General features: G+C 40.9%; 2 protein-coding genes across 2 annotated transcripts in view; one reads left to right on the top strand and one right to left on the bottom strand.

The window, feature by feature from the left end:
• Nucleotides 1–27484, bottom strand: part of IL1RAPL2 (interleukin 1 receptor accessory protein like 2) — a 582426-nt gene that overhangs the window by 539861 nt on the left and 15081 nt on the right. The window contains exon 2 of the mRNA XM_040266517.1: nt 1866–2052. Coding sequence (XP_040122451.1) covers nt 1866–2052 — 187 coding nt within the window. The remainder of the gene's footprint in view (nt 1–1865; nt 2053–27484) is intronic.
• Nucleotides 25277–26589, top strand: TEX13A (testis expressed 13A). The gene is made up of 2 exons (XM_040266498.1): nt 25277–25721; nt 25844–26589. Exons 1-2 carry the CDS (start codon nt 25277–25279, stop codon nt 26587–26589), a joined length of 1191 nt encoding a protein of 396 aa, XP_040122432.1.

The following is a 27484-nucleotide window of genomic DNA, read 5'->3' on the forward strand; positions in this document are numbered from 1 at the left end:
TAATAGTGCCCACCACACAAAGATGAATGAGATTTAATTGAGATAACATACAGACCAACCTTACTGAAGTGAATGGCACATAGTAAGTGATTAATAAATACTGAGAAGGCTGATGAGAGCATGAAGGGTCCCACTAAATATGGATATTCTATATTTATGCTTAATGAGCATCATGTTCCTTTTTATCTGGTAGAATATTCAGGAAAAAAAAAGGAGAATGACTATTCACAAAGAGACCTGAGGTTCTGTTTCAGGACATGCTGTACCTACCCCTGGTATGAAGATGGTAGGAGTGTGTGTGTGTGTGTGTGTGTGTGTGTGTGTGTGTGTGTTCAGTCATGTCTGACTCTTTGCAACCCCATGGACTGTAGCCCTCACCAGGCTGCTCTGTCCACAGATTTCCCAAGCAAGAATAGACTTCCAAATATAAAAGCACATGGCAGTTGTAGGAGCTCGGGTTTAGGCTTTCCTGGGAACTGAGTCTGTCAGATCCTATAGAAACAACGTGCACCATCAATGTGTGTTTGGTTGCAATAATGTACACAATTCCTTTGCAGAAAATCTTCCTGGTCACCTCTAGCCAGCCAGCCAGTGCATGCCCAGTCGAGTCTGACTCTCTGTGACCCCAGGGACTGTAGCCTGCCAGGTTTCTCTCTCCATGGAATTTTCCAGGCAAGAATACTGGAGTAGGTTGTCATTTCCTACTCTAGGGGTTTTTCCTATTCTAGGGGTTTCCCCAACCCAGGGATTGAACCTGCATCTCTTGTGTCTTCTGCACTGGCAGAAAGATTCTTTACCATGTATCACCTGGGAAGTCCTGGTCACCTCTGGCCATGATACAAAACTGCACCATGTGTCAACCAGTGTGGCTCAGAGGTGGCAGCAGTTGATCAGTCTTTTTTAAGAACCATGGCACCCCAGGTTCCCAGCCAGAATATCAGAGTTGGAATACCGTGTGTTTATTTCTCTGTCCTCCCCACAATCCATGCTCTGCCCTTGTTTGACCTCTTCCACGCCCAGAGAAGCTGAAGACTATTTGATTCTATTCCAAGGTTTGCTCTCTGAATTCTGTTTGAATTCTCATGACAGGAGAGACACTCCCAGGGAACCAGAAGGTGGGAGTTAAGAGGAGCTAGGGTTTCCATCCTGTCTACTCCTTCTCTGTCTTCCACAGTTCATATGTTCCTCTAAGGCCACAGCCCTGGAAAAACTTGCTCTGCTCTTTCCAGGTTCCACGGACCCAGCTCTTTCTCCTTGCCAGGCCTAGGAGGGGTAATTCATGGCTTCTTCCCTTTTTGTTTCCCTTAACCCTAACCATATCTCTGTAAATAGTTCCTTCATTCAACACTCATCTGTGCAGTCTTTGACTGTGGTTTATTGACAGATCCCCATATTTCCAGTATTCACAAATCCCGCACTGGGCCCATTTCTCTCCTCTGCACTGATTTCAGTGGCTTTCACAATATAGTCCATGTAACGATTGCTACTTTTTGGAAGCACTATTATTTGTAATGATGGACCTTTGTCCTAACAGTAATAATATTTCTATGTCCCTCAAATACTTTCTTTTACGTGTTGCTTAAATTTTCACTCTTCTTCCTCCTTGCTCTCATGAGTTGGGGTAGAGGGCTATTTTCCTCATTTCTAGTCTTTGGAGAAGCTGGGATTGCTTCTGACACCTGCTGATGGACGTACGTGAAAACCAGTAATATATAGGAATCATAGCTCTGAATTATTTTGTTGTGGGTCTTCTGATACTTCTCAGTGAAATATCTAATACCAAAAACCCAAAGTAAAATCTTTCCCTTTTTCTCTCCCCAATCCAGCTATCAACATAAGGTAAAGAATGCATCATGCTGAATTACCTTGTACCACACAATATCAGGCTCCTGATCAGATTTTTTAAAGTCATCCATGTCTGGACAGGAGATCTCCTTTCTTTTAGTGACCTCGGATTTTTCCAAATAGCGGATCCTGCTATTATAGCACAGACCTAATTCATTCTCTGCAACAGTCAAGGACATTGACACCTTCATGCAATATGTTGAGTTTCTGTAGGAACAGAGAAAAAGTAAAATGACTTTATTGGGTGTTTACAACTATGTTTGTACTGTATATATTTCAAGATTATTGACTTTTCCATTTAGGACCTTGCATAGAAATCAGAAAAAAAAAAATAACATGGAAACAACACAGGCAAGTTTTCTACTTCAACTGACAGGAAGATCTAAAACAAAATGCTACCTGTAACCATGAAACAGCTACATAGCTATCAGTACATAGAGCAGATGTACCCAACTTCTGAAATGTAAGTCAGACTTCTTTTCTAGTGTTAAATATTGCTATGCTGGCAATCTGATAGTAAAAATATATATGAGAGTGTCTACAGAATTGAGATGCAGATGTAGACAATGGACTTGTAGACACAGCAGGGGAAGGAGAAGGTGGGACGAACTGAGAGAGCAGCACTGACATATATATACTACCAGGTATATATATGTTTAAAATAAATAGTTAATGGGAAGCTACTATACAACCCAGGGAGCCTAGCCTGGCACTCCCACCTCTAGAGAGGTGGGAGAGGTGTAGAGAGGGAGGCTCAAGAGGGAGGAGATAGATCATGACTGATTCAAACTGTTGTATGGTAGAAACAAACACAACATTGTAAAGCAATTATCCTCCAATTAAAAAATAATTTTAAAAAAACGTGTGTATACCCATGGCAGATTCATGTTGATGTATGGCAAGACTAATACAATATTCTAAAGTAAGTAGCCTCCAATTAAAATAAATAAATTTATATTTAAAAAAAAGAAAGTCTATAACTAGGGCTATAGTCATTTCTGGTTTGCTCTTATGACCAATACCTTAACAGGTATTCTAAGGATTGTGAATTTTGTAATTGTTTTCTAAGCTACTAACATTTTCTTTTACAGGATACATACCAAAAACCAGAACAACATTCAGGAGATACCTGTTACCTCACATAGCTTTTTTAAGGTGTTTACTGAGATATGGCAAGGGTCAAATTCTGGGCACTTAAGAGAACAAATCCAAGTAGAGTGGATTAATTTTATCCACCAAAATTAGAATTATAAAGGAATTTCAACACTGAATTTTGCCATAAGGCTGCTTTATAAGTTGGCCATTGATTAACTCATAACACAAGGGCATTTGTGGAATTCAATTCTGCCTTCATTTCCCCATGTATAACTTTTCCCTAACCTACTCTACCTGAATTCCAGAAGATAGGAACCATATAAAAGAAAACTGGAAAGGACGAGGACGAGATCAGAAGCAGCTTGGTAAGATTTAGCATGAGATCAACTGTAAATTTCTTGGTGTGATGTTTCAGAATCATATCTATTCTAAACATCAAGGGATACCTTCTGTTAAAAAACACAAAGTGCCAGGGTTACTTCAAAACCGAGTGCTTCTACAAATAAGTCATAACAATCCTGATAAATGGTATTCACATGCCAACCAATAATGTTAAGATGGCCTCGCAATTGTTACTATTTGTACTGCTTAGTACTCGTTGAAATTTCACAATATGTCAGACACCCAACAAAACACAGGTGTGCACATGGCAGCTGCCCATTGGCTTTACAAACTAACAATCAAAATGACTGCTACTTGGATTTCTAGGGAAGTTAATTACAGACAAGGACTCAAGCTGGATTTAGAAAAGGCAGAGGAACCAGAGATCAAATTGCCAACATCTGCTGGATTATGGAAAAAGCAATAGAGTTCCAGAAAAACATCTACTTCTACTTTATTGACTACACCAAAGCCTTTGACTGTGTGGATCACAAAAAACTGGAAAATTCTTAAAGAGATGGGAATACCAGGCCACCTGACCTGCCTCCTGAGGAATCTGTAAGAAGGTCAAGAAGCAACAGTTAGACTGCACATGGAACAACAGACTGGTTCAAAATTGGGAAAAGAATACATCAAGGCTGTATATTGTCACCCTGTTTATTTAACTTATATGCAGAGTACATCATGAGAAATGCTGGGCTGGATGAAGCACAAGTTGGAATCAAGATTTCTGGGAGAAATATCAATAACCTCAGGTATGCAGATGACACCACACTTATCATAGAAAGAACTAAAGAGCCTCTTGATGAAAGTGAAGGAGGAGAGTGAAAAAGTTGGCTTGAAACTAAACATTCAGAAAACTAAGATCATGGCAAGTGGTCCCATCACTTCCTGGCAAATAGATGGGGAAATGATGGAAACAGTGAGTGACTTTATTTTGGGGGGCTCCAAAATCACCACAGATGGTGACTGCAGCCATGAAATTAAAAGATGCTTGCTCCTTGGAAGAAAAGCTATGACCAACCTAGACAGCATATTAGGAGAAGGCAATGGCACCCCACTCCAGTACTTTTTCCTGGAAAATCCCATAGATGGAGGAGCCTGGTAGGCTGCAGTCCATGTGGTTGCTAAGAGTCAGGCACGACTAAGCGACTTCACTTTCACTTTTCACTTTCATGCATTGGAGAAGGAAATGACAACCCACTCCAGTGTTCTTGCCTGGAGAATCCCAGGGACGAGGGAGCCTGGTGGGCTGCCGTCTCTGGGGTTGCACAGAGTCGGACACGACTGAAGTGACTTAGCAGCAGCAGCAGACAGCATATTAAAAAGCAGACATTACTTTGCCAACAAATGTCCATCTAGTCAAAGCTATGGTTTTTCCAGTAGTCATGTATAGATGTGAGAGTTGGACCATAAACAAAGCTGAGCACCAAAGAATTGATGCTTTTGAACTGTGGTGTTGGAGAAGACTCTTGAGAGTCCTTGGACTGCAAGGAGATCCAACCAGTCCATCCTAAAGGAAATCAGTCCTGAATATTCATTGGAAGGGCTGAGGCTGAAGCTGAAACTCCAATACTTTGGCCAATTCTGATATGAAGAATCGACTCATTTGAAAAGACCCTGATGCTGGGAAAGATTGAAGGCAGGAGGAGAAGGGGATGTCAGAGGATGAGATGGTTGGATGGCTTCACCAACTCTATGGACATGAATTTGAGCAAGCTCCAGGAGTTGGTGATAGACAGGGAAGCTTGGCATGCTTTAGTCCACGGGGTCGCAAAGAGGCAGACATGACTGAGTGACTGAACCGAACTGAAATCTGACTATCTGATACCTGTGTCATCTGCAGAGTCTATCAAAGCATTCCCATTCTGATGTTCAGCTGTAAACCCATTATACAATGTCAATTGTCAGCTACTGTCTTTCTCTCTTCTTCAGTGTAGGTTCTTAGAACCAAAAGGGTAAAATATAGGCATACCAGGGATCAAATGTAAGAACATTTAATCCTGAGATGTTTGACAGCTTCTTTAATAGACATGAAATTAAAGCCAGCAGAATTTTTCTTTTCTGAAGTCTCAGCCATAAGGTAACAGTTGGCTCTTGTTGACTCCATTTTCAATACTACGATGCTAAACATGCCTCTGGCTTCTTGCTTTCTTTACCACTCTATGTGATGTGGCCTGTCATAACATTCTGTACTTCACTCAATTAAGGTGCAGCCACAATGGCATTTCTCTGTTCATTGAACATCCTAAGCTTATTTGAACCACAGATTTTTATACTTGCCCTTCTCTTTAATTTTCTATCATGGGCTTTTTTGTTAAGTGTAAGCAAACTTGTTGCTCTTGTTCATCACTCTATTCCTGGGATCTAAGTTAATAGATAGAAGTACTCAGCAAATGTTAGTTGATTAAATGTGTGGGGATCATAAGGCATGTATTCAAGAGACACATTCTCTCTGCTCTACTTTGGCATAAACCTCATGGTACTAAGGGGGTTCCCAGGTGGCTTAGTGGTAAAGACTCCATCTGCCAATGCAGGAGACCCAGGTTCGATCTCTGGGTTGGGAAGGTCCCCTGGAGGAGGAAATGTCAACCCACTCCAGTATTTTTGCCTGGATAATCCCACCAACAGAGGAGCTTAGCAGGCTACAGTCCATAGGGTCTCAAAGAGTTGGACATGACTTGGCACACATAGACATACACTTATGGTACTAAACCTCTATTCCCATTCTCCAGATTCATATATATGGCTGGTCTATATCCTATTCCCTGTTTAAATATGACTCAGGATAATTTTGCAGATATTATTTTATCACCAGGGTAAGGATTAGCCAAGTTTTGTGTATCAGAATACCAGTAAAGAAAAAAAAATAATGGTTGTATCTTGGAGACAGGGAGGATTAGGGTAGGAATAGGGAATGCAAGGAAGATAAACGGTCACAGGTTTTAAAAAGTAATAAACAAAGAAGAAAGGGAATCACCTCTGCTAAGTATGTAAATGTATTATAAACAGTTCTTAATGTCACAGACTTTGATCATATCTTTTCCATGGTTTCCATCCATACAGGTGAAACAGACTTAACTTGTTAAATACCTTACCATTACTTTGTTACAAACCCAGAGAATGAGTGCTGCTGATCAGCAGTCTCAACAATAGAAATAGAATGTCCAGTTCCATGAAAGGAGCTTACTATCCCAGATATATTTGATCCTGGGGAGAAATAGGGTAGACTAAATAAGGGACCAATATAATTTAGTGGTTTCATTACAAACCATGAGCTTTGAGCTAAGATACACTAGGTTCAACTAACTGTGTCTTTGGACAAGTTATGCAACAGCTCTGTCTCCGATTCCTCACCTGAAAAATGAGGATAAGAAATCCTTGATGGTGGTTCCATTGGAAGTTGGAAAAGGAAGTTCCTTTTATTATACAAACTTAAGTAAAAATAAGTTTACCATTTTCAGTTGGAATAGTTATAATATTTGACCTCTCCAGGTCTTAAATAATATATAATATCTGACCTCTACTGTAGGTCTTAAAGAAATATAAATTACATAGCACAGCATCTGGCCCATAGGAGATATTTAATAAGCTGTCATTAGAATTATTGATGTCTGTAAGGCCACCCCTTTTGCCCCCCCCTCCCGCCGCCTCCCCCTTCTTCTTTCAACCTGCCTTCCTTTCCTGCCTTGAAATCTTTGATGTTAGTACTTGGATCTGAAGTTCTGTGTCTCTATAGGAGGTTTCCTGAGAGACTGTATTCTTGTATTTAAGGGCTTCCCTGGTGGTACAGAGGTTAAAGCGTCTGCCTGCAATGTGGCAGACCTGGGTTCAATCCCTGGGTCGGGAAGATCCCCTGGAGAAGGAAATGGCAACCCACTCCAGTATTCTTGCCTAGAGAATCCCATGGATGGAGGAGCTTGATAGGTTACAGTCCATGGGTCACAAAGAGTCGGACATGACTGAGCAACTTCACTTTCACTTTCTTTAGAATTATTATTACTGCTAGTATTAATTGGTACATATATTGTTAATGGGCTTCCCTGGTGGCTCAGACAGTAAAGAATCTGCCTGCAACACAGGAAACCCGAGTTCAATCCCTGGGTTGGGAAGATCCCGTGGAGAAGGGAATGGCAACCCATTCCAGTACTCTTGTCTGGACAATCCCATGGACAGAGGAGCCTGGAGGGTTATAGTTCATGGGCTTGCAAAGAGTCAGACACAACTGAGTGACTAACAAAACACATATTGTTAATAAATAATAATTATAATTCCTATGTGATATGGTAATTTATAAACCATCACTAATACAATAAACACAACACATTGACAGCAATGAGTTAAGATATACCACTGGGCTAGGGTGCTATTTGAGAAGAAAGAATCTGGAAGAAGTCAGTTAGGCAACAGGCCTAGTACCAGTACACCATGAAGGTTTGAAAGCATGAAAAAGGTATACGGTCTTAGGCACAAAAAGAAGTTAAGAGAAAGCAAACTAAGGCAATAAGGAACTTCCAGGTACTTTGAATACTAGCTACCAGGCAAAGGTCAGAACTTGGGAGGTCAAGTTGTTATTTAGAGTGCCACTCAGTCTTCTGCAGGTTTCTTAGACAAACATCTTCTACAATAAAGCCCAGACCCCTAGGCAAAACTTCTTGTTCCTTCTTCAAACTGTCCAAAGTATAAACTATGTAGGTCATCCAAGCAGCATCTTCATTAAATTGAGATGAGGATGAGGGCAGGGAATCCACCCTGGAGATGGCTGAGAGTCCAAAGGAGGAAATGTTCTCTAACTCTTGTTTTCCTTGTTGTTGTTCAGTCGCTCAGTGGTGTCTGACTCTTTTGTGACCACATGGACTATAGCACACCAAGCTCCTTTGTCCTCTATTATCTCCTGGGGTTTGCTCGAACTCATGTCCATTGAGTTGGTGACACCATCCAACCATCTCATCTTCTGCTGCCTCCTTCTCCTTCTCCAACCTTACCTGCAAAAAATCTTGACCAGGTCTCTGTGTGAATTCACTCTTGCTCTAGTCTCTGGCATGTAAAAGGCTGCTTATAAATTGCTTGTCAGCTGACAAACAAGTGCCAGTATGAAGTCTGTGATGACAATCAATGTCTCTGGAACTCAAGACAAGTCCTCATACAAGTACTGTTGTTTCTCCATTGCTGACCTGAGGGAGCTGTGATCAAGGCTGCCTGACAGTCTGAGTTCAGCTCAGTTCAGGTGCTCAGTTGTGTCCAACAATTTGTGACCCCATGCACTGCAGCACGCCAGGCCTCCTTGTCCATCAACAACTCCTGGAGTTTACTCAAACTCATGTCCATTGAGTCAGTGATGCCATCCAACCATCTCACCTTCTGTCATTCCCTTCTCCACCTGCCTTCAATCTTTCCCAGCATCAGGGTCTTTTCAAATGAGTCTGTTCTTAGCATCAGGTGGCCAAAATATTGGAGTTTCAGCTTCAGCCTCAGTCCTTCCAATGAATATTCAGGACTGATTTCCTTTAGGATGGACTGGTTGGATCTCCTTGCAGTCCAAGGGACTCGCAAGAGTCTTCTCCAACACCACAGTTCAAAAGCATCAATTCTTTGGTGCTCAGCTTTCTTTATAGTCCAACTCACATCCATACATGACCACTGGAAAAACCATAGCCTTGACTAGACGGACCTTTGTCAGCAAAGTAATGTCTCTGCTTTTTAATATGCTGTCTAGGTTGGTCATAGCTTTTCTTCCAAGGAGCAAGCGTCTTTTAATTTCATGGCTGCAGTCACCATTGACAGTGATTTTGGAGACCAAAATAATAATAATAATAATAAAGTCAGCCACTATTTCCACTGTTTCCCCATCTATTTGCCATGAGCGACTTCACTTTCACTTTTCACTTTCATGCATTGAAGGAAATGGTAACCCACTCCAGTGTTCTTGCCTGGAGAATCCCAGGGATGGGGGAGCCTGGCGGGCTGCCATCTATGGGGTCGCACAGAGTCAGAAACGACTGAAGTGACTTAGCAGCAAATGAGACAGGATGCCATGATCTAAGTTTTCTGAATGCTGAGCTTTAAGCTAACTTTTTCACTCTCCTCTTTCACTTTCATCAAGAGGCTCTTTAGTTCTTCTTCACTTTCTGTCATAAGGGTGGTGTCATTTGCGTAACTGAGGTTACTGATATTTCTCATGGCAATCTTAATTCCACCTTGGGCTTCATCCATCCCAGCGTTTCTCATGATGTACTGTGCATATAAGTTAAATAAGCAGGGTGACAATATACAGCCTTGACATACTCCTTTTCCTATTTGGAAACAGTCTGTTGTTCCATGTCCAGTTCTAACTGTTGCTTCCTGACCTGCATACAGATTTCTCAAGAGGCAGGTCAGGTGGTCTGGAATTCCCATCTCTTTAAGGATTTTCCATAGTTTGTGGTGATCCACACAGTCAAAGGCTTTAGCATAGTCAAAAAAGCAGTAGTAGATGTTTTTCTGGAACTCTCTTGCTTTTTTGATGATCCAATGGATTTTGGCAATTTGATCTCTGGTTTCTCTGCTTTTTCTAAAACCAGCTTGAACATCTGGAAGTTCATGATTCATGTACTATTGAAGCCTGGATTGGAGAATTTTGAGCATTACTTTTCTGGCATGTGAGATGAGTGCAACTGTGTGGTAGGTTGAGCATTCTTCTTTGGCATTGCCTTTCTTTGGGATTGGAATGAAAACTGACCTTTTTCCAGTCCTGTGGCCACTGCTGAGTTTTCCAAATTTGTTGACATATTGAGTGCAGCACTTTCACAGCATCATCTTTCAGGATTTGAAATAGCTCAACTGGAATTCCATCACCTCCACTAGCTTTGTTCATAGTGATGCTTCCTAAGGCCCACTTGACTTCACATTCCAGGATGTCTGGCTCTAGCTGAGTGATCACACCATCATGTTTATCTGGGTCATGAAGATCTTTTTTGTATAGTTCTTTTGTATATTCTTGCCACCTCTTCTTAATATCTTCTGCTTCTGTTAGGTTCATACCAGAGACTCAGGTTGATTTTTATTAGTTGTGTAATCTAGCCCTGACACAGTTCCCACTAACAATCTCGAATTATTTAGATTTTATTTTGAAAAATGCCACAGGCCAGTTCTATTTAAAATATTTCCCACAACAAGGACCTAAAAATGTTACTTTTCTATCATTAGGTACAACCAGAGCTTTGCAAATTTGAGAGGGCAGACTGATGAGTATGCAAGAATGGGAATTATAATTTTTTTTTCTGTCCTCCCTCTACATCCTGAGGAGGACAAGGAACATGTTCAGGCTCAATATGTGCCAAGGGCTTTCACAGTGATGTTGAAGCAATGCCTTACATACAATTTTACACATTTGTCATCTTTCAAGTGTATTCCATATCTCCTATTTTACTTAATTCTGGCAATAATACAGGATAAAAGTGCAGAGTAAGTATCATCTATATTTTGTATAGGAAAAGAAGATGCAAAGAGGATAAATAAATTAGTCAAAATCATACAGCTTGTCAGTGGAGTAGAAAAGAGGTTTTGTTAGACCCTGGTTACTCTCAGAACTTGATGATATCAGCCAAATTAACTCATAGTTATCCATACCAGTTCAGAGATACTCACAGAAAGAAATGCAGATGTGTAAAGATAACACTTAAACAACACTGTTATTAAAATGCACAGCACAGAATTTGCAAATTTATAAATAAACCTTGCTTTCTATTCCAAAGGTTTAATGCTAGCTACTGTAGGCTATAATGTATACTTTTTTCACAGAAATATTTCTAAAGTAAAATGTTGACTATCTTGGGTTTCCTAAGGGGAAAAGTAAGACCTAGAATTTAAAATATACATGAAAAATACAGATGTCCCTTTCCAATTCCCATTTATAAAACATGCTAATATATAATATCTAAAGCTTTATTTCAAATTTTGAGTTTATATGAATTTGTTGTATCACCAGGACTAACCTACTGAAAAGAAACTAAATAAATTAGGGAACACTTTCATATCTACAAGCAGAAGCCCAGATAAAATGCCTCACGGTATAGTCGAAAATTTCTAAATGGTTCTTTCAATTGTCTTATGCTCATTTCAAAATACTTTCCTTGAAAATTACAGAACCATTTAATGGTTAATAAACTAAAACAAAATTTGGTTTCTGACGTTTTTTAAATGTAAGTTGATGGTTTTTCATAACTATCAATTAGTCAATCTAGATCACTGGATGATATTGCTCTCAAAACACTATGAACTGATATTATACTTAATTTAGGGAAGGGAAACAAATGAATAAACAAATAGGATATCAGGCCCTTTGGTGAATTCCATTTCTCGAGAATCATTATAAAATAAGATATTACTGAAAAATATATTTGATTGTATATTATATTATATCTGAAAAGGAGACTTTCAGATGAGTGCAAAAATAAGCACTGTAGCTCACCAGGCTCCTCCGTCTATGGAATTCTCCAGGCAAGAATATTGGAATGGGTAGCCATTCCCTTCTTCAGGGGATCTTCCTGACCCAGGGATCAAACCTGAGTCTCCTGCACTGCAGACAAATTCTTTATTGTCTGAACCACCAGGGAAGCCCAGAAATAAGTACATATAACAGCAAACATGCAATGTTAATATTTTAAAAGTAAAGAGGAAGAGAAAAAAGGGAGGATATAACTTTCTAATATCAGAAATAAAAGAGGAGACATCAACACAAATCCTATGAATACTAAAAGGAAAACAAAGGAATATTATGAACAACTATATGCCCACAAACTTGATAACCTAGATGAAAAGGACCGAATTTTTTGGCATGTTTTTCAAAAAGGCACAATATGCCAAAACTCATATATGAACAAGCAGAAAATATGAATAAACTTACAGGTATTAAAGTAATTGAATAGATAATTAATAACCTTCCAAAGGAGAAAGCACCAGGCCCAGATGGATTCACTGGTAAATTCTATCAAATATTTAAGAAATAAATTAAACCAATTTTCTCTAATCTCTTTTAGAAGACTGAAGCAGAGGGAAAGCTTTCTAACACATTCTATGAGGCTATTGTTACCCTAATAACAAAACCAAAGACACTAAAAGAAAACCACAGACTAATATCTCCCAAAAACATAGATGCAAAATCCTCAACAAAATATCAGCAAATCAAATCGAGCAATGGAGAAAAAGAATTATATACCACAACCAAGTAAGAGTTTTCCTGGTTCAGCATTCAAAAAGCAGTTAATGAACTCCATCATATCAACAGGCTAAAGAAGAAAAAACACACGATCCCATCAGTAGACACAGGAAAAGCATTTGACAAAACCCAAAACCCATTTATAATAAGAATTCTCAGTAAACTAGTACTAGAGGAGAAATTCCTCAACTTGATAAAGAATATCTACAAAAACCCAACAGCTGACATCATACTTGGTGGTGAAGAACTAGAAATATTCCCACTACGATCAAGAATGAGGCCATATCTCCTCTCTCACCACTCCTTTTCAACATTATACTAGAACTCCCAGTTAAAAATGAAGTAGACAAGAAAATTCATAGATTATATGATTTTCTATGTAGAAAATCTGAAAGAACCAACAAAAAAAGCACCTGGAACTAAAAAGCATCTATGTCAAGGTTGTAGGTTATATGGATATAACTGACACAAAAGTCTATTGCTTCCCTATATGTCAGCAATGAACATTTTGAAATGAAAAACATAATACCATTTATATTAAAAAATACTAACAAAGAACATATATATATACACACACACATATATATATCAAATTACCTACACGATCCATATAATGATAAGTAGAAAACTGAAAAGGCTTCCAAGGTGGTACTAGTGGTAAAGAACCCACCTGCCAATACAGGAGACATAAGAGATGTGGGCTCGATACCTGGGTCAGAAAGATCCCCTGGAGGAGGGCATGGCAACCTACTCCAGTATTCTTGCCTGGAGAATCCCATGGACAGAATCCCACGGACAGAGGAGCTTGGTGGGCTACAGCCCACAGGGTCACAAACAGTCAGACACAACTGAAGCAACCCAGCACACATGCACAAAACTGAGAAGAACAAGGTTGGAAGACTGACACTAGCTGACTTCAAGGTCTACTATAAAGCTACAATAGTTAAGACATTATGATGACGGCAAATGAGTAGACAAATAGATTAATGGAATAGAATATTGGGACTGGAAATAAACCTACATTAATATAGTGAACTGATCTTTTACAAAGAAGCAAAGCCAATACAATGGAGCAAAGATAGTCTTTGCAACAAATGGTGCTGGAACAATTGCACATCCACATGCAGAAAAAGAATCTAGACACAGATCTTTAGACTTATCACAGACCTAAACATAAAATACGAAACTATAAAACTAGAAGACATAGGAGAAAACCTAGATGACAATGAATATGGCAGTAATTTTTAAAATCATAGCACTAAAGAAATAATTGATAAGCTGAACTTTGTTAAAATGAAAAACTTCTGCTCTTCAAAAGACTATATCAAAAGAATTAGGAAAGAAACCACAGACTGGGAGAAAATATTTGGAGAAGACACATCTGATAAAGTTATCCAAAATATAGAAAGAATACTTAAAACTTAACAATAAGGAAAAAAAAGAAAACAAATAACCCAACTTAAAAATGAGCCAAAGTCCTTAACAGACACCTCATAAAAAAAGACACACCTATGGCAAATAAGCATTTGGAAAGGTGCTACTGGTAAAGAACCCACCTGCCAACGCAGGAGACATAAGAGACACGGGTTTAATCCCTGGGTTGGGAAGATCCCCTGGAGGAGGGGATGGCAACACACTCCAGTACTCTTGCCTGGAGAATCCCATGGCAAGGAGCCTGGCGGGCTATGGTCCATTGTGTTGCACAGAGTCTGACACGACTGAAGCAACTTAGCACGCATCCATGCACATCACATGTAATCAGGGAAATACAAATGAAGACAATGAGATGCCACTAAACACCTACTAGAATGGCCAACATCCAGAGCAAGTGACAAGCCCAAAAGCTGATTAGGATGCAGATCAACAGGAACACTCATCCATTAATGGTGGGAATGCAAAATGGTACAGCCACTTTGCAAGACAAATTTCTTACAAAATGAAACATACTCTTACCATGTGATCTGGCATTCATATTCTTGGTATCCATCCATATTATAACCACACAAAAACCTGCACATAGACATTTATAGCACTTTTTTTCCCATAATTATCAAAATTTGGAAACAATCAAGATATCTTTCAGTTAGGTGAATGGATAAACAAATTGTGGTACATCTAGACAATGACATATTTAATGCTAAAAAGAAATGAGCTATCAAGCCAGGAAAGACATGGAAGAACCTTAAATACATTTACTTAGAAAAAGTAGCCAATCTAAAAAGGCTGTAGGATTCCAACTACATGACCTCGTATAAAAGTCAAATCTATGGAGACAGTAAAACATCAGTGGTTGCCAAGGTTCAGAGGGTGGGGGGCTATGAATAGGTAGAGGACTGAAGATTGTTAGAGAAGTAAAAAATACTCTGTGTGATACTATAATAGTGGATACATGTCCCTATATGCTTGTCCAACCCCATAAAATGCTGAATATCAACAGTGAACCACAATGAAAACTATGGACTTTGGGTAATAATGACGTGTCAATGTAAGTTAATCAGTTGTAACAAATGTTCCACTCTGATGGTGGATTTTGATAATGGCATATGCATGTGTGGAGGCAGGAGATATATGGGAAATCTCTGTACCTTCCTCTCAATTTTATTACGAACCTAAAACTTCTCTGAAATTTTAAGTCTTTTTTTTAAAGATCAAGTGGAACAAAGCTATGACCAATTTCTTTATTATTACTATTATTATTTTAAATTTATTTTTTAATTGAAGGAAAATTGCTTTACCATGTTGTGTTGGTTTCTGCTGTACAACGTCAAAAATCAGCTATAATTATACATTACCATTTTATGCAGAGCCACAACCTTTTAGATGCATTCACATGATATTTTTGAGGTCCTTCTATGTGCCAGGTATATTAAAAAGCAGATGTAAACTTAATACAATCACAGAAATATCTGTGCTATAATAAGAAGTTGGGGGAACACAAAATCTTCTGAAAATTTTCACTTTTCTCCTTTTGAGCCTATAAACAAATTGTCTTATAAATAAGACTTATAATCTTATAAATAAGTTGTGAAGAGCTCAGGACATCTTTGTGTCTTTTTTTAGTTTGTTTTTAATAAAGAATGTCAGCTTTCATAGGTGATACACCTAGTTTATAAGAATGTCAATATAATAGGTTTGAATTTATGTACATTCATTCCATTAGGCAGAAACACAGTTAATAAACAAGGATTCATTAGAGGTATGAACAGAGAATACTTTATTAACTATTTTTCTCTCCTGCTGAAATGAACACTCACCCTTCGGCATGACAGTGATAATCTCCAACCCAGGACTACTCAGACGTAATTTCCTTATGGTTCATTATGCAGTCTGAGAAAAGGTCAACCCAGAGACTTAACTGAACTAGACTTAAGAATTCTCACTCCTTGGGAATGTGGTCACTGGAGTCCGAGAAGCTGTTTCAGAATCCAACTCTATCATGTCCTAACCATGGATCTTTCGACAGATCATGGAGTTTCATTCTTGCATATGTAATATGTGACTTAATAAAAGGGCTTTCCTGGTGGCTCAATTGGTAAAGAATCTGCCTGCAATGCAGGAGACCTGGGTTCGATCCCTGGGTCAGGAATTTCCCCTGGAGAATGAAATGGCAATCCACTCCAGTATTCTTGCCTGGAAATCCCATGAATAGAGGAGACTGGCAGGCTACAGTCCATGGTGTCACAAAGTGTTGGACAGAACTGAATATCCTGATAGGGTTGTTGTGTTACATATGTGTTAAAAACTATGAAGGGTCTGAGACTTTACTGTACTTCCAAGTTTCATGAGTGTTGGTAGAAGAAAAAAGATTCTTGAGTCAGAAACAGTGGACAGTTAATTATTCATTGCAATAGAAATAGCCAGAGTATCAGCATTTGTGTTGCTTCCCCAAACCCAGTTCCCACAAAGCAATACAAAGAGGGCCAGATGACACTTTACACAAGCTGTAGGCTGCATTATAGGAGAAGAATCCCATGCTTAGGAAGCACAAGTCTTTAATAATGGGACAAAGGCATGCCTGCCTTTTGCTCCAGAGGGAGTTATTATCTATATTTTCCAAGGCTGCAAGCAAAATTGTCATTTACTTTGGTGGAAGACACAATTTCTACCTTTTATGGCTGTTCTCAATACATATATTCTTGAAAAGATAATCTGGGACAAGGGACAGTTTTTCTGCTCATAAGTGAAGTCGCTCAGTCATGTCCAACTCTTTGCGACCCCGTGGACTGTAGCCTACTAGGCTCCTCTGTCCATGGGATTCTCCAGGCAAGAATAGTGGAGCGGGTTGCCATTTCCTTCTCCAGGGGATCTTTCCCATCCAAGGATCGAACCCAGGTCTCCCGTATTGCAGGCAGATGCTTTAACCTCTGAGCCACCAACTAGGCTGTCAGAGATCCATTGGAAACTGTCTTTCAACAATGAGCTCATTTAAAACACTTAGCACAATACCCAACATGTAGCAAGTGCTCAGTAGAAAGTAACCCCCTTTAACATCACCACTGTATAATAAATACCTTATCCACTGACTTCCAAGTCAAGCTGTAAAGTAAATCTAGATATTTTGTTTTGCTGTTTAAAGAAAGCAGACAATGGATCAGGTTACAATAGAAATTATATATATTTTAAAAACTACTTGCTCAAGATAAAATTTTCTTATCAAAATGTCATTTGCCCTGAATTCAAAATAAACTATAACTTATCTGGAGGTAGAGTAGTTAAGTCAGACACCTACTCAAGAAAAATATTATGTGTGTGTGTGTGTAAAATAACCCACTCATAGATAACTGTGAATTAAGGATATTTCCAGTGGCAAGTTTGTCAACATTCTCCAGGAAAGCAATCGCAATCTGCCAACTAGGGATACAAGTAGCTAGTCCAAAATCTGTTGCCAATGACTGACTGGGATGTGGGTAAAGGTAAAGGCATAATCAAGGGAAATTTAAAAGATTGCCTGCCACCCCCATAATCCACAACATGTTATTAGTGACCCCTGCTTTATTGTTTGGTGGAAGACAATTTTAAAAGAGTCAGTCTGCTACATAGTAAGACCATAACCAAAAAGCTCTTCAGAAATCTGTGGAGAATCCCGATGTTCATTTTAAAAAGAACAAAGTCTCCTGGAGGAGTCCAGGAAACCTTCTACAACCAACTGTACTGACTCTATAATTATAGTTAAACAGTGTGGTTAGGGATGCCATATAATGTGGTTCCTCCATCAGTGATTCTGCATCCATGATTCAACCAACTGTGGATCGTGCCACACTATAGCATTTACTACTGAAAAAAATGGCATATCTTTGGACCATACAGTTCAAACCCATGTTGTTGAAGGGTCAACTGAATTTCTTACTTCTCCACTTCTTTTCATTTAGATTACACTGATATTTCTGTATCTGTCAATAAGTAGTTTTGTGAGTATTCTTACAATATTCACAAAGCTTTGCTTTATCACCCAGGTCACATTGCAAACACTGCAAAAGCACCGAGTTTCCTTTCTATGCGGTTATCTTCTTCCGCATACAGAAGATAGAGTATTGTATTTTTGTGTTAACAATTACATACGTTAATTGTCTTAGCAACAAAGCTGTAATACCCTATGTCTCTGTGATCTATTCTCTGATCCCTGCCCACCCACCATAACTGCCACTGTCAGAGGTCTTAAAAGACTGGTAACATGCAAAAGTTCTGCATGCTGCTCTAACTTCACTCTATGACCCACTAACATTGGATTTCTGCCCCTTTAGTCCATTGAATTTCTTTCAATAGACTCAAGGATATCTTACTTGCCAAATCTAATGACCTCTACTTCACTCTCATTCCTTCAACTTTCTAAACCCCTCATTATTTCTAAGATATCTTTCACTTAGGACTGTCTACTTCTATGATCACTCTTTTTAACTCTATGGTTGGCTCTTCTTTTTCCCTGTGTGTTACTCATTCAGTCATGTCCCACTCTTTGCGACCCCATGGACTGTAGCCCACAGGCTCCTCTGTCCATGGAATTGTCCAGGCAAGAATACTGGAGTAGGTTGCCATTCCCTTCTCCAGGGGATCTTCCAAAGACTGGGACTGAACCCGGGTCTCCTGCATTGTAGGCAGATTCTTTACCGTCTGAACCACCAGGGAAGCCCCTTTTTCCCTGAGGTATCCCCAAAATGTTAGCCATCCTCCCCTAGGCCTCGGGATTTCTACTTCTGTTTTATTTGCTTGTTTGTTTCTTTACTTTGTCCCTCCAGCTTTCACTTCTGTAAATTTTGTTAAAACACTAGATTTCAACCACAAACTAAGTGCTGAAGACATTGAAGTCTGTAATATTTTTCTTTAGTTCTGTACTCTCTCCTAAGTTCCAGCCCAGTACATCCATTTAACTCTGATTGGATATTAATATCATGAAGGCACTTATCAGTCCCAAGACTGAATCTCCTCCCTGCAATCTGTTATTGCTCCTATGTTATCTATAATAATTAGAGAGGCATCGCTAACCATACTATCTAGTTTCTCGTTAGATGCCTCAAAATCATCCTCCATTCCACATATCTGTACTTATTTCCCTTACACAATTGGTTAACAAGCCATGCTAATTCTGTTTTAAAATGCTCCTCTTACCTGATATTTCATCTAGGTCCTGCCACAGTTCAAGCACCAACCGTGTCTTCTCTGTACTACTAAATTAAGATCTTAACAAGTTTCCCTGTCTTCATTTTTTCCCTCCTCCAACCTTTTGGTCAAAAGAAATTATTTAATTTTCTGAAAGTGTTTATAAGCAGAATTAGAAGGATGGGAGTATACAGAGACATGTGATCACAAGCTAAAGTTCATGTTTAAAGTGTTATAGAAGTAATAAAAAAAAAAAGTAAGGTAAAAATGTCCTGAGGCTAGAAGAGAAGGCAAAGAATTAGGCAAGCTATAAAACTGTCAATGATAGTAGACAGTGGCAGAAAGGAAGATGTCGATGGAGGAAAAATCTTCTAGGAGGAATCTATCCTAGGCACTCTGTTTTTCTTTTTCTATGTCCTCTCCCTGGGTTATTTTAACCATTGCTTCCAATCCAAAATCCATATCTCAATACATCTCCAGCCCTGATGTCTCTCCTAAGTTCTAGACTCATACATCTAACCACCTATAGGATATCTCTATTGGGACGTCCCACAGGTATCTTAGTATGTGTAAAGGTGAACGCACCTAGTTTCTCTTTCATTTTCCATATAAGCACGTAGCATCATCATCTACATAGTTCCCTATAACAGAAACCTGGGAATTAGCCTATTCATTCTCTCATCCCGACCCTTCTTTGACATTCGTAACAATTCTGCTTAACAAGAAGCTCTGGATGTGCATAACTCCATCCTAAACACCACTGCCCTTAGTTTACATTTTGAATTATGGTAGCAAATGCTACTGGAGAAGAGTGGAGAAATAACTCCAGAAAGAATAGAGATGGAGCCAAAGCAAAAACAATACCCAGTTGTGGATGTGACTGATGATGGAAGAAAGTCCAATGCTGTAAAGAACAATATTGCATAGGAACCTGGAATGTTAGGTCCATGAATCAAGGTAAATTGGAAGTGGCCAAACAAGAAATGCCAAGAGTGAACATTGACGTTTAAGGAATTAGTGAAATAAAGTGGACTGGAATGGACAAATTTAATTCAGATGATGGGCAAGAATCCCTTAGAGGAAATGGAGTAACCCTCATAGTAAACAAAAGATTCTGAAATGCTGTACTTAGGTACAATCTCAAAAATGAAAGAATAATTTCTGTTCGTTTCCAAGGCAAACCAATCAATATCACAGTAATGCAAGCCCATGCCCCAAACACTAATGTCAACGAAGCTGAAGTTGAAGAGTTGTTCTATGATGACCTACAAGACCTTCTAGAATTAATGCCAAAAAAGATGTCCTTTTCATCATAGGGGACTGGAATGCAAAAGTAGGAAGTCAAGAGATACCTGGAATAACAGGCTAGTTTGGTCTTCTTTTGTTTCACAAAATGAAGCAGGGCAAAGGCTAACAGACTATTGCTAAGAGAACACACTGGTCATACACCCTCTTCCAATAACATGAGATGACTCTACACGTGGACCGAAATAAGTCTGATTACATTCTTTGCAGCCAAAGATGGAGAAGCTCTACACAATCTGCAGAAGCAAGACTGGAGCTGACTGTGGCTCAGATCATGAACTCCTTATTGTAAAATTCAAACTTAAATTGAAGAAAGTAGGGAAAAACACTAGACCATTCAGATATGGTCTAAATAAAATCTCTTATACAGTGGAAGTGACAAATAGATTCTGAATTCAAATAGATTCAGACAATTAGGTCTGATAGACAGAGTGCCTGAAAACTATGAATGGAGGTTAGTGACATTGTACAGGAGGCAGTAATCAAGACCATCCCCATGGAAAAGAAATGCAAAAAAGCAAAATGGCTGCATGAGGAGGCCTTACAAATAGCTGAGAAAAAAAGAGAAGCTAAAGGCAAAGCAGAAAAGGAAAGACATGCCCATCTGAATGCTGAGTTCCAAAGAATAACAAGGAGAAATAAGAAAGCCTTCCTCAGTGATCAATGAAATGCGAAGAAATAGAGGAAAACAACAAAATGGGAAAGACTAGAGATCTCTTCAAGAAAATTAGAGATACCAAGGGAGCATTTTATGCAAAGGTGGGCACAATAAAAGATAGAAACAGTATGGACCTAACAGAAGGAGAAGATATTAAGAAAAGGTGGCAAGAATACACAGAAGAACTGTACAAAAAATATCTTAATGACCAGATAACCACAATGGTATGATCAATCACCTAGAACGAGAGACATCTTGGAGTTTGAAGCCAAGTGGGCCTTAGGAAGCATCACTATGAACAAAGCTAGTGGAGGTGATGGAGTTCCAACTGAGCTATTTCAAGTCCTAAAAGATGATGCTGTGAAAGTGCTGCACTCAATATGCCAGCAAATTGGAAAACTCAGCAGTGGCCACAAGATTGGAAAAGGTCAGTTTTTATTCTAATTCCAAAGAAGGGCAATGCCAAAGAGTGTTCAAACTACCACACAATTGCAGTCATCTCAGCTGATAGCAAAGAAATGCTCAAAATTCTCCAAGCCAGACCTCAGCAGTATGTGATCCAAGAAATTCCAGATGTTCAAGCTGGATTTAGAAAAGGGAGAGGAACAAGAGATCAAATTCCCAACATGCGTTTGAATCATATAAACAGCAAGAGAGTTCCAGAGAAACATCTACTACTGCTTTATTGACTATGCCAAAGCCTTTGACTGTGTGGATCACAACAAACTGTGGAAAATTCTTAAAGAGATAGGAATACCAGGCCACCTTAACTGCCTCTTGAGAATTCTGTAGGCAGGTCAGGAAGCAACAGCTAGAAGCGGACATGGAACAATGCACTGGTTCCAAATTGGGAGAGAAGTACGTCAAGGCTGTATATTGTCACCGTGTTTATTTCTATGCAGAGTACATCATGCAAAATGCTGGGCCAGATGAAGCACAAGTTGGAATCAAGATTGCAGGGAGAAATATCAATAACCTCAGATACGCAGATGACACAACCCTTATGGCAGAAAGTGAAGAGGAACTGAAGAGCCTCTTGATGAAAGTGAAAGAGGAGAGTTAAAAAGCTGGCTTAAAATTCAACATTCAAAAAACAAAGATAATGGCATCTGGTCCCATCACTTCATGGCAAATAGATGGGGAAACAATGGAAACAGTGACAGACTTTATTTTTTGGGCTCCAAAATCACTACTGATGGTGACTGCAGCCATGAAATTAAAACATGCTTGCTCCTTGGAAGAAAAGCTATTTCCAACCTAGACAGCATATTAAAAAGCAGAGACATAACTTTGCCAACAAAGGTCTATCTAGTCAAAGCTATGGTTTTTCCAGTAGTCATGTGTGGATGTGAGAGTTGGACCATAAAAAAGCTGAGTGCTAAAGTGTTGATGCTTTTGAACTGTGGTGTTGGGGAAGTCTCTTGAGAGTCCTTTGGACTGCAAGGAGATCCAGCCAGTCAATCCTAAAGGTATTCATCCCTGAATATTCATTGGAAGGACTGATGCTAAAGCTGAAGCTTCAATACTTTGGCCACCTGATGAGGAGAGCCAACTCATTTGAAAAGACCCTGATGCTGGGAAAGATCGAAGGCAGGAGAAGGGGACGACAGAGGATGAAATGGTTGGATGGCATCAACTGGATAGACACGAGTTTGAGTAAGCTCTGGGAGTTGCTGATGGACAGGGAAGCCTGGAGTCCTGCAGTCCATGGGGTCACAAAAAGCCAGGCATGACTGAGCAACTGAACTGACTAAGCACCCCCTTAATGGGTCTCTCTGACTCCAGCATCTCCCCATTCCTCACCTTTCTGATTTCTACATTATATTTTGAATGCTGTTTCTGCAGAAGTCCCTCAAGCACAAGCAAAAATATGAACCCTTCCCACTAAGGGTTGATAATCAAAATACACAAATTGAAATGGAAAGAAGACACAAGATAACATTTTAAACAAGAGCTAAAACACTGGGATTTATACCGCTGGTACTTAACCACCTTCTTAAATGATACTTTAATGCCTAATTTATAGTCTTTTTTCAGTCACTATCTGGTATAAAACCCTTAAAGAATAAATGTTGTCTTTTTCAAAGTAGTTCATAGCACAGAACATAATGCCCAGATAACAAGTAATGAACATCTGATTTTTCAGATGGAAACAAATTTTAATCCACAATGAATATATCTCTGCATGGCTAGTCCCTTGGGTATACAAATAATGAGAGAGAAGAGACTAGAGAGAGCTAAATTAATAATAAAGGTAGCCTGAGATGAGACCCTAATGTCAGACCAAGGAATTTGTCACAGGAATCCATTTAAATATTTTTAAAGCTGGAAAGCAATATGATCATAGGAAACATTAGGAAGATATTAGAAATCAGAAATGGAATTCAGGCAGATTATTTAACAAGCAAAAGCAACAGCGGCAACCCCTAAATGGGAATGGATGTCAAAAAAGTTTGACATCTGAGGTATTAGCGATAAAACTTGGGAACTGATTTGATTCTTATTAAAGGGAGGTGGTATTAGTTATTTCAATGTATCTTTACTGAACAACATAGGAATAAAAGAATTGTTTCTTAGGAGAAAGGTAAACTTATGAACCTTTGGATTTGAGATATCTTTGGGACACACAGGAAATATGAATCTAGATCAGGAGTTGGCAAATGACAGACCAAATCCTACCAGTTGTTACTTTTTATACATAAAGTTTTGCTGGAACAGAGCTACTTCTTCAAGTATTACTTATGATTGCTTTTGTGTTACAAGTAGTTGAGACAAAGGTTCCCTGCCTGCTGCTGCTGCTGCTGCTGCTGCTGCTGCTGCTGCTGCTAAGTCGCTTCAGTCGTGTGCGACTCTGTGCAACCGCATAGATGGCAGCCCACCAGGCTCCCCGTCCCTGGGATTCTCCAGGCAAGAATTCTGGAGTGGGTTGTCATTTCCTTCTCCAATGCATGAAAGTGAAAAGTCAAAGTGAAGTCGCTCAGCCGTGTCCACCGCTTAGCGACCCCATAGACTGCAGCCTACCAGCCTCCTCTATCCATCCACATAGCCCTTAATAATAATAAAAATAAAAAAAAAGTTTGCTGACCAAGTATCAGAATTTTGCTGTGTCTATAAAGGCAGCTACAGAGGACTTCCCTGGTGGCTCTGACGGTAAAGCATCTGTCTACAACGCGGGAGACCTGGGTTTGATCCCTGGGTCGGGAAGATCCATCCCATGGACAGAGGAGTCTGGTAGACTACCCAGTCCATGGGGTCACAAAGAATCAGAGGCGACTAAGCGACTTCACTTTCTTTCACTTTTCACAGAATCTTGAATGGGCAGGGGGCGGCGCTGTTTCCCTTCACTTTTCACAGAATCTTGATGGTAACCCACTCCAGTATTCTTGCCTGGAGAATCCCATGACGGAGAAGCCTGGTAGGCACAGTCCATGGGGTCGCAAAGAGTCGGACACGACTGAGCGACTTCACCCTTCACCCTTCACCCTTCACCCTTCACCCTGAGTGGGCAGCGGGCGGCGCTGTTTCCCTTGACTTTTCACAGAATCTTGAGCGGGCAGGGGGCGGCGCTGTTTCCCTTGACTTTTCACAGAATCTTGAGCGGGCAGGGGGCGGCGCTGTTTCCTGTTGTAGAATATTCTGTCAGAACTAGGGCGGGTCTCATGAGCAGGACAAACCATCATGGTGGGGGGTTGAGAATTTTGATACTCGATTACAAGCCCTTCCTGTTCTTGGTTATGAGTCTTTTCTGACCACTCCTGTTTCTCCATGACTTCAAAGACTTTCAACAGTATAGGAGGTTCCCTTACGGCTGGGGGAGGGGAGAAATCTTCCTCACACACCTCTCCCACCCCTGCCATTTCTGGAAGTTGGAACAGTCCAAAGGTAAACACCTTGAACGGTTTTTAGGAACCTTTCTTTCTTCAGAGCCCTCAGGGAGGGAAGGAGATAGAGGTCAGAATCATTTCTTCTGCTGTGGTAAGTGGTTTTGTTTGGGCCGCACTCCCACTGACAGGAGGTGAGGCTCGGTGGGAGGTGTCCTGGGCAGGGTATAGGGTCTTTAGGAGGGTGTGAGGTGGCGGCGGGGTTGGGGGGGAAGGGAGCAACCAGAGAAGAGGGGATTGAAGGGATGGGGGGAGGGGAGGGAGGGGACTGATTGATTCGTCCCCACAGGACCAGCCAAGCCCCAAAGGCACTCAGTCATCATGGCCTTGAAACCCGAAGACCCAAGTAGTGGGTTCTGGCATGGTAAAGTGATGGCTTTCATTAACGAGAGGATGTCCAGGCACGCGAAAGGCCCAGAGTTCTACCTCGAGAATCTTTCTCTGTCCTGGGAGAAGGTGGACGATAATTTCAAGGCCATCCTAGAGGACCGTCAGGTGCCCGGCCAGGCCAAAGAGGCCTGTGCCTGGGGCAGCCTAGCCCTGGGCATGCGTTTTGCCTGCAGACAGAGCCAGTTACACGGGCACAGGGTGCAGTGGCTGGACAACTTAGCTGGGCTGCACAAGTCGGCCGCACATGCCTTGGCCTCACAGCATGAGGTGGAATGCAAGGAAGCAGCCTTCCAGCTGCAGCAAATGCAGGCCAACCTGGAGAAGACACGGAAGGAAAGGGATCAGCTGAGGTGGAAGCTCTTCCAGGCAGCAAGATTACTTGGTCCCTGCCCTGCTTCCCGCCCCAGCCCCCAGTCCCAGCCCCCAGTCCCAGCCCCAGCCTTGCCCCCAGGACAGGTCTCAACTCTGTTCACTTCCTCCAGGAGCTGGAGTCTCTGCGGGAACGAGCTGCCAAGGGGCCAGGTCTGGCCATAGCCACTGCCAGTGGAGCTGAGACAGAAGGAACCAGTGAAGAGGAAGAGGAGGAGGCAGGGACCACTGCTACCCCTGCTGCCGCTTCTGAAGCCACAGGAGGAGAAAGACAGGAGGATGCAGAAGGGGCGGGAGCTGCGGGGGTGGAGGAAGCTGAGGAGGCAGCAGAGGAGATGGTTGTAGACCTTATGCAGCTTCTCAGAGTTGTAGACCAGAAAAGTCACACCTCTGGTGGGCAGAGGAAGGGAGATCGCAGGTCCGTGGAAAAAGCCAGGCGTTATCTATTTAAAACAACCAAGTCCATGTATACAGCCTCACCAGGGAACCTTCCTGTCCAGCTCCCTGCCTCATTCACATACTCATACTCATGCTCCTCATCTCCTTTTCCAGATGCACCCACACCATCCACACCCACATTATCCCCAAGCACACCATCCTCACCAGCAGCAGCGGTCACAGCAGGAGCCCCAGCTGAACCGTCTCCCCATTGCAGGCCCTTTGATTTTAGCTTGTGGTCTAATGGGGGGTTCTGGGGAATAGACCCTCAAGAACCCACCAGAAATAGGAGGGACTATGATCCCCATCAGCAGAGAAAACCTACATCATTTCGAAGGCCAGGGGATTGGAACTGCCCTTGGTGTAAAGCTGTGAATTTTTCAAGGCAGAAAATTTGCTTCCAGTGTGGGAGAGATATCTGGCTACAGAACGCTTGATTCAGAAATGTGAAACAGAATAGAAACTTACCTGATGGGAGATCAGTTTTCAGAGGTAGGGGAAAGTGGGGAAAAGGGCTTGGGAAGAGTAGAGAGAAAGGATGGGTGGTTAAATGGGGGAAAGGAGTTGTGAGGGAGGAGGGGAAAGGGGTGGGAGAGAAGGTATGGGATAGTGATTGGGGAAGGTGTAGATTGGGGGTTAAGGGAAGAGAGAGATATAGAGAAAAAGACTTGTTTTGACGACCCCCTTTGTGTTCCAGACCACTGGCATTCGACACCCTAGAAGTGCTGCAGCTTCTGTTTGTATTTCTTTTCCCAAACCTAGTATCTGGTGGACCTGGGCAGCCAGTATTTAGCACCCCAACTCCCTGCATTACCCCTCCCTTCACTAGGCTGTAGATAGTTGGAGCAGGAGTGGACTAGTGGGGATTCCTGCATCCCAAGTCTCCAGGAATGAACTGGACAAGAAGTTCATTCATGTTCTGAGCAAGTTATATGAGAAACAATTAAAGCAGGCCTGGGGTTAACCCCAGGTTTACAACAGGGCAGAGATTCACCAATCCTAAAGGAATCCCTCAGGGCTTCACACAGAGGACGCCAACACTAGCTGCAGACAAGGACTGCTATCGTTGTTGTTCAGCCTCGTGACAGGAGAATCCTCCCCAGTCTCCACTTCTAACTAGGGACAGGCAGATCTGAATAGGGAACTTGTGCCACTGCCAAGGTGAGTCAGCAACTGATAGTACCTGGAGGGTTTGCTGGTCTAGACCACTGACCAAAGGATCAAAAGATCCCGAGATTTTTTTCTCTCCCCAGATTACAGTGGGAGGGGAATCTGGCTACAAAGGTCCTAGTAAATTCAGAAATGCATAATAGAACATACCCTGATGGGAAA

Source organism: Oryx dammah, unplaced genomic scaffold, assembly GCF_014754425.2.
Source record: "Oryx dammah isolate SB20612 unplaced genomic scaffold, SCBI_Odam_1.1 HiC_scaffold_23, whole genome shotgun sequence".
In the NCBI taxonomy this organism is placed as follows: domain Eukaryota; kingdom Metazoa; phylum Chordata; class Mammalia; order Artiodactyla; family Bovidae; genus Oryx; species Oryx dammah.

Excerpts from the sequence above, each read along its gene's own strand:
- TEX13A (XM_040266498.1), top strand. The coding sequence starts at position 25,277 with ATGGCCTTGAAACCCGAAGACCCAAGTAGTGGGTTCTGGCATGGTAAA. Across the intron at positions 25,722-25,843 it reads GCTCTTCCAGGCAGCAAGAT|GGGAACGAGCTGCCAAGGGG; the intron begins TACTTGGTCCCT and ends TGGAGTCTCTGC.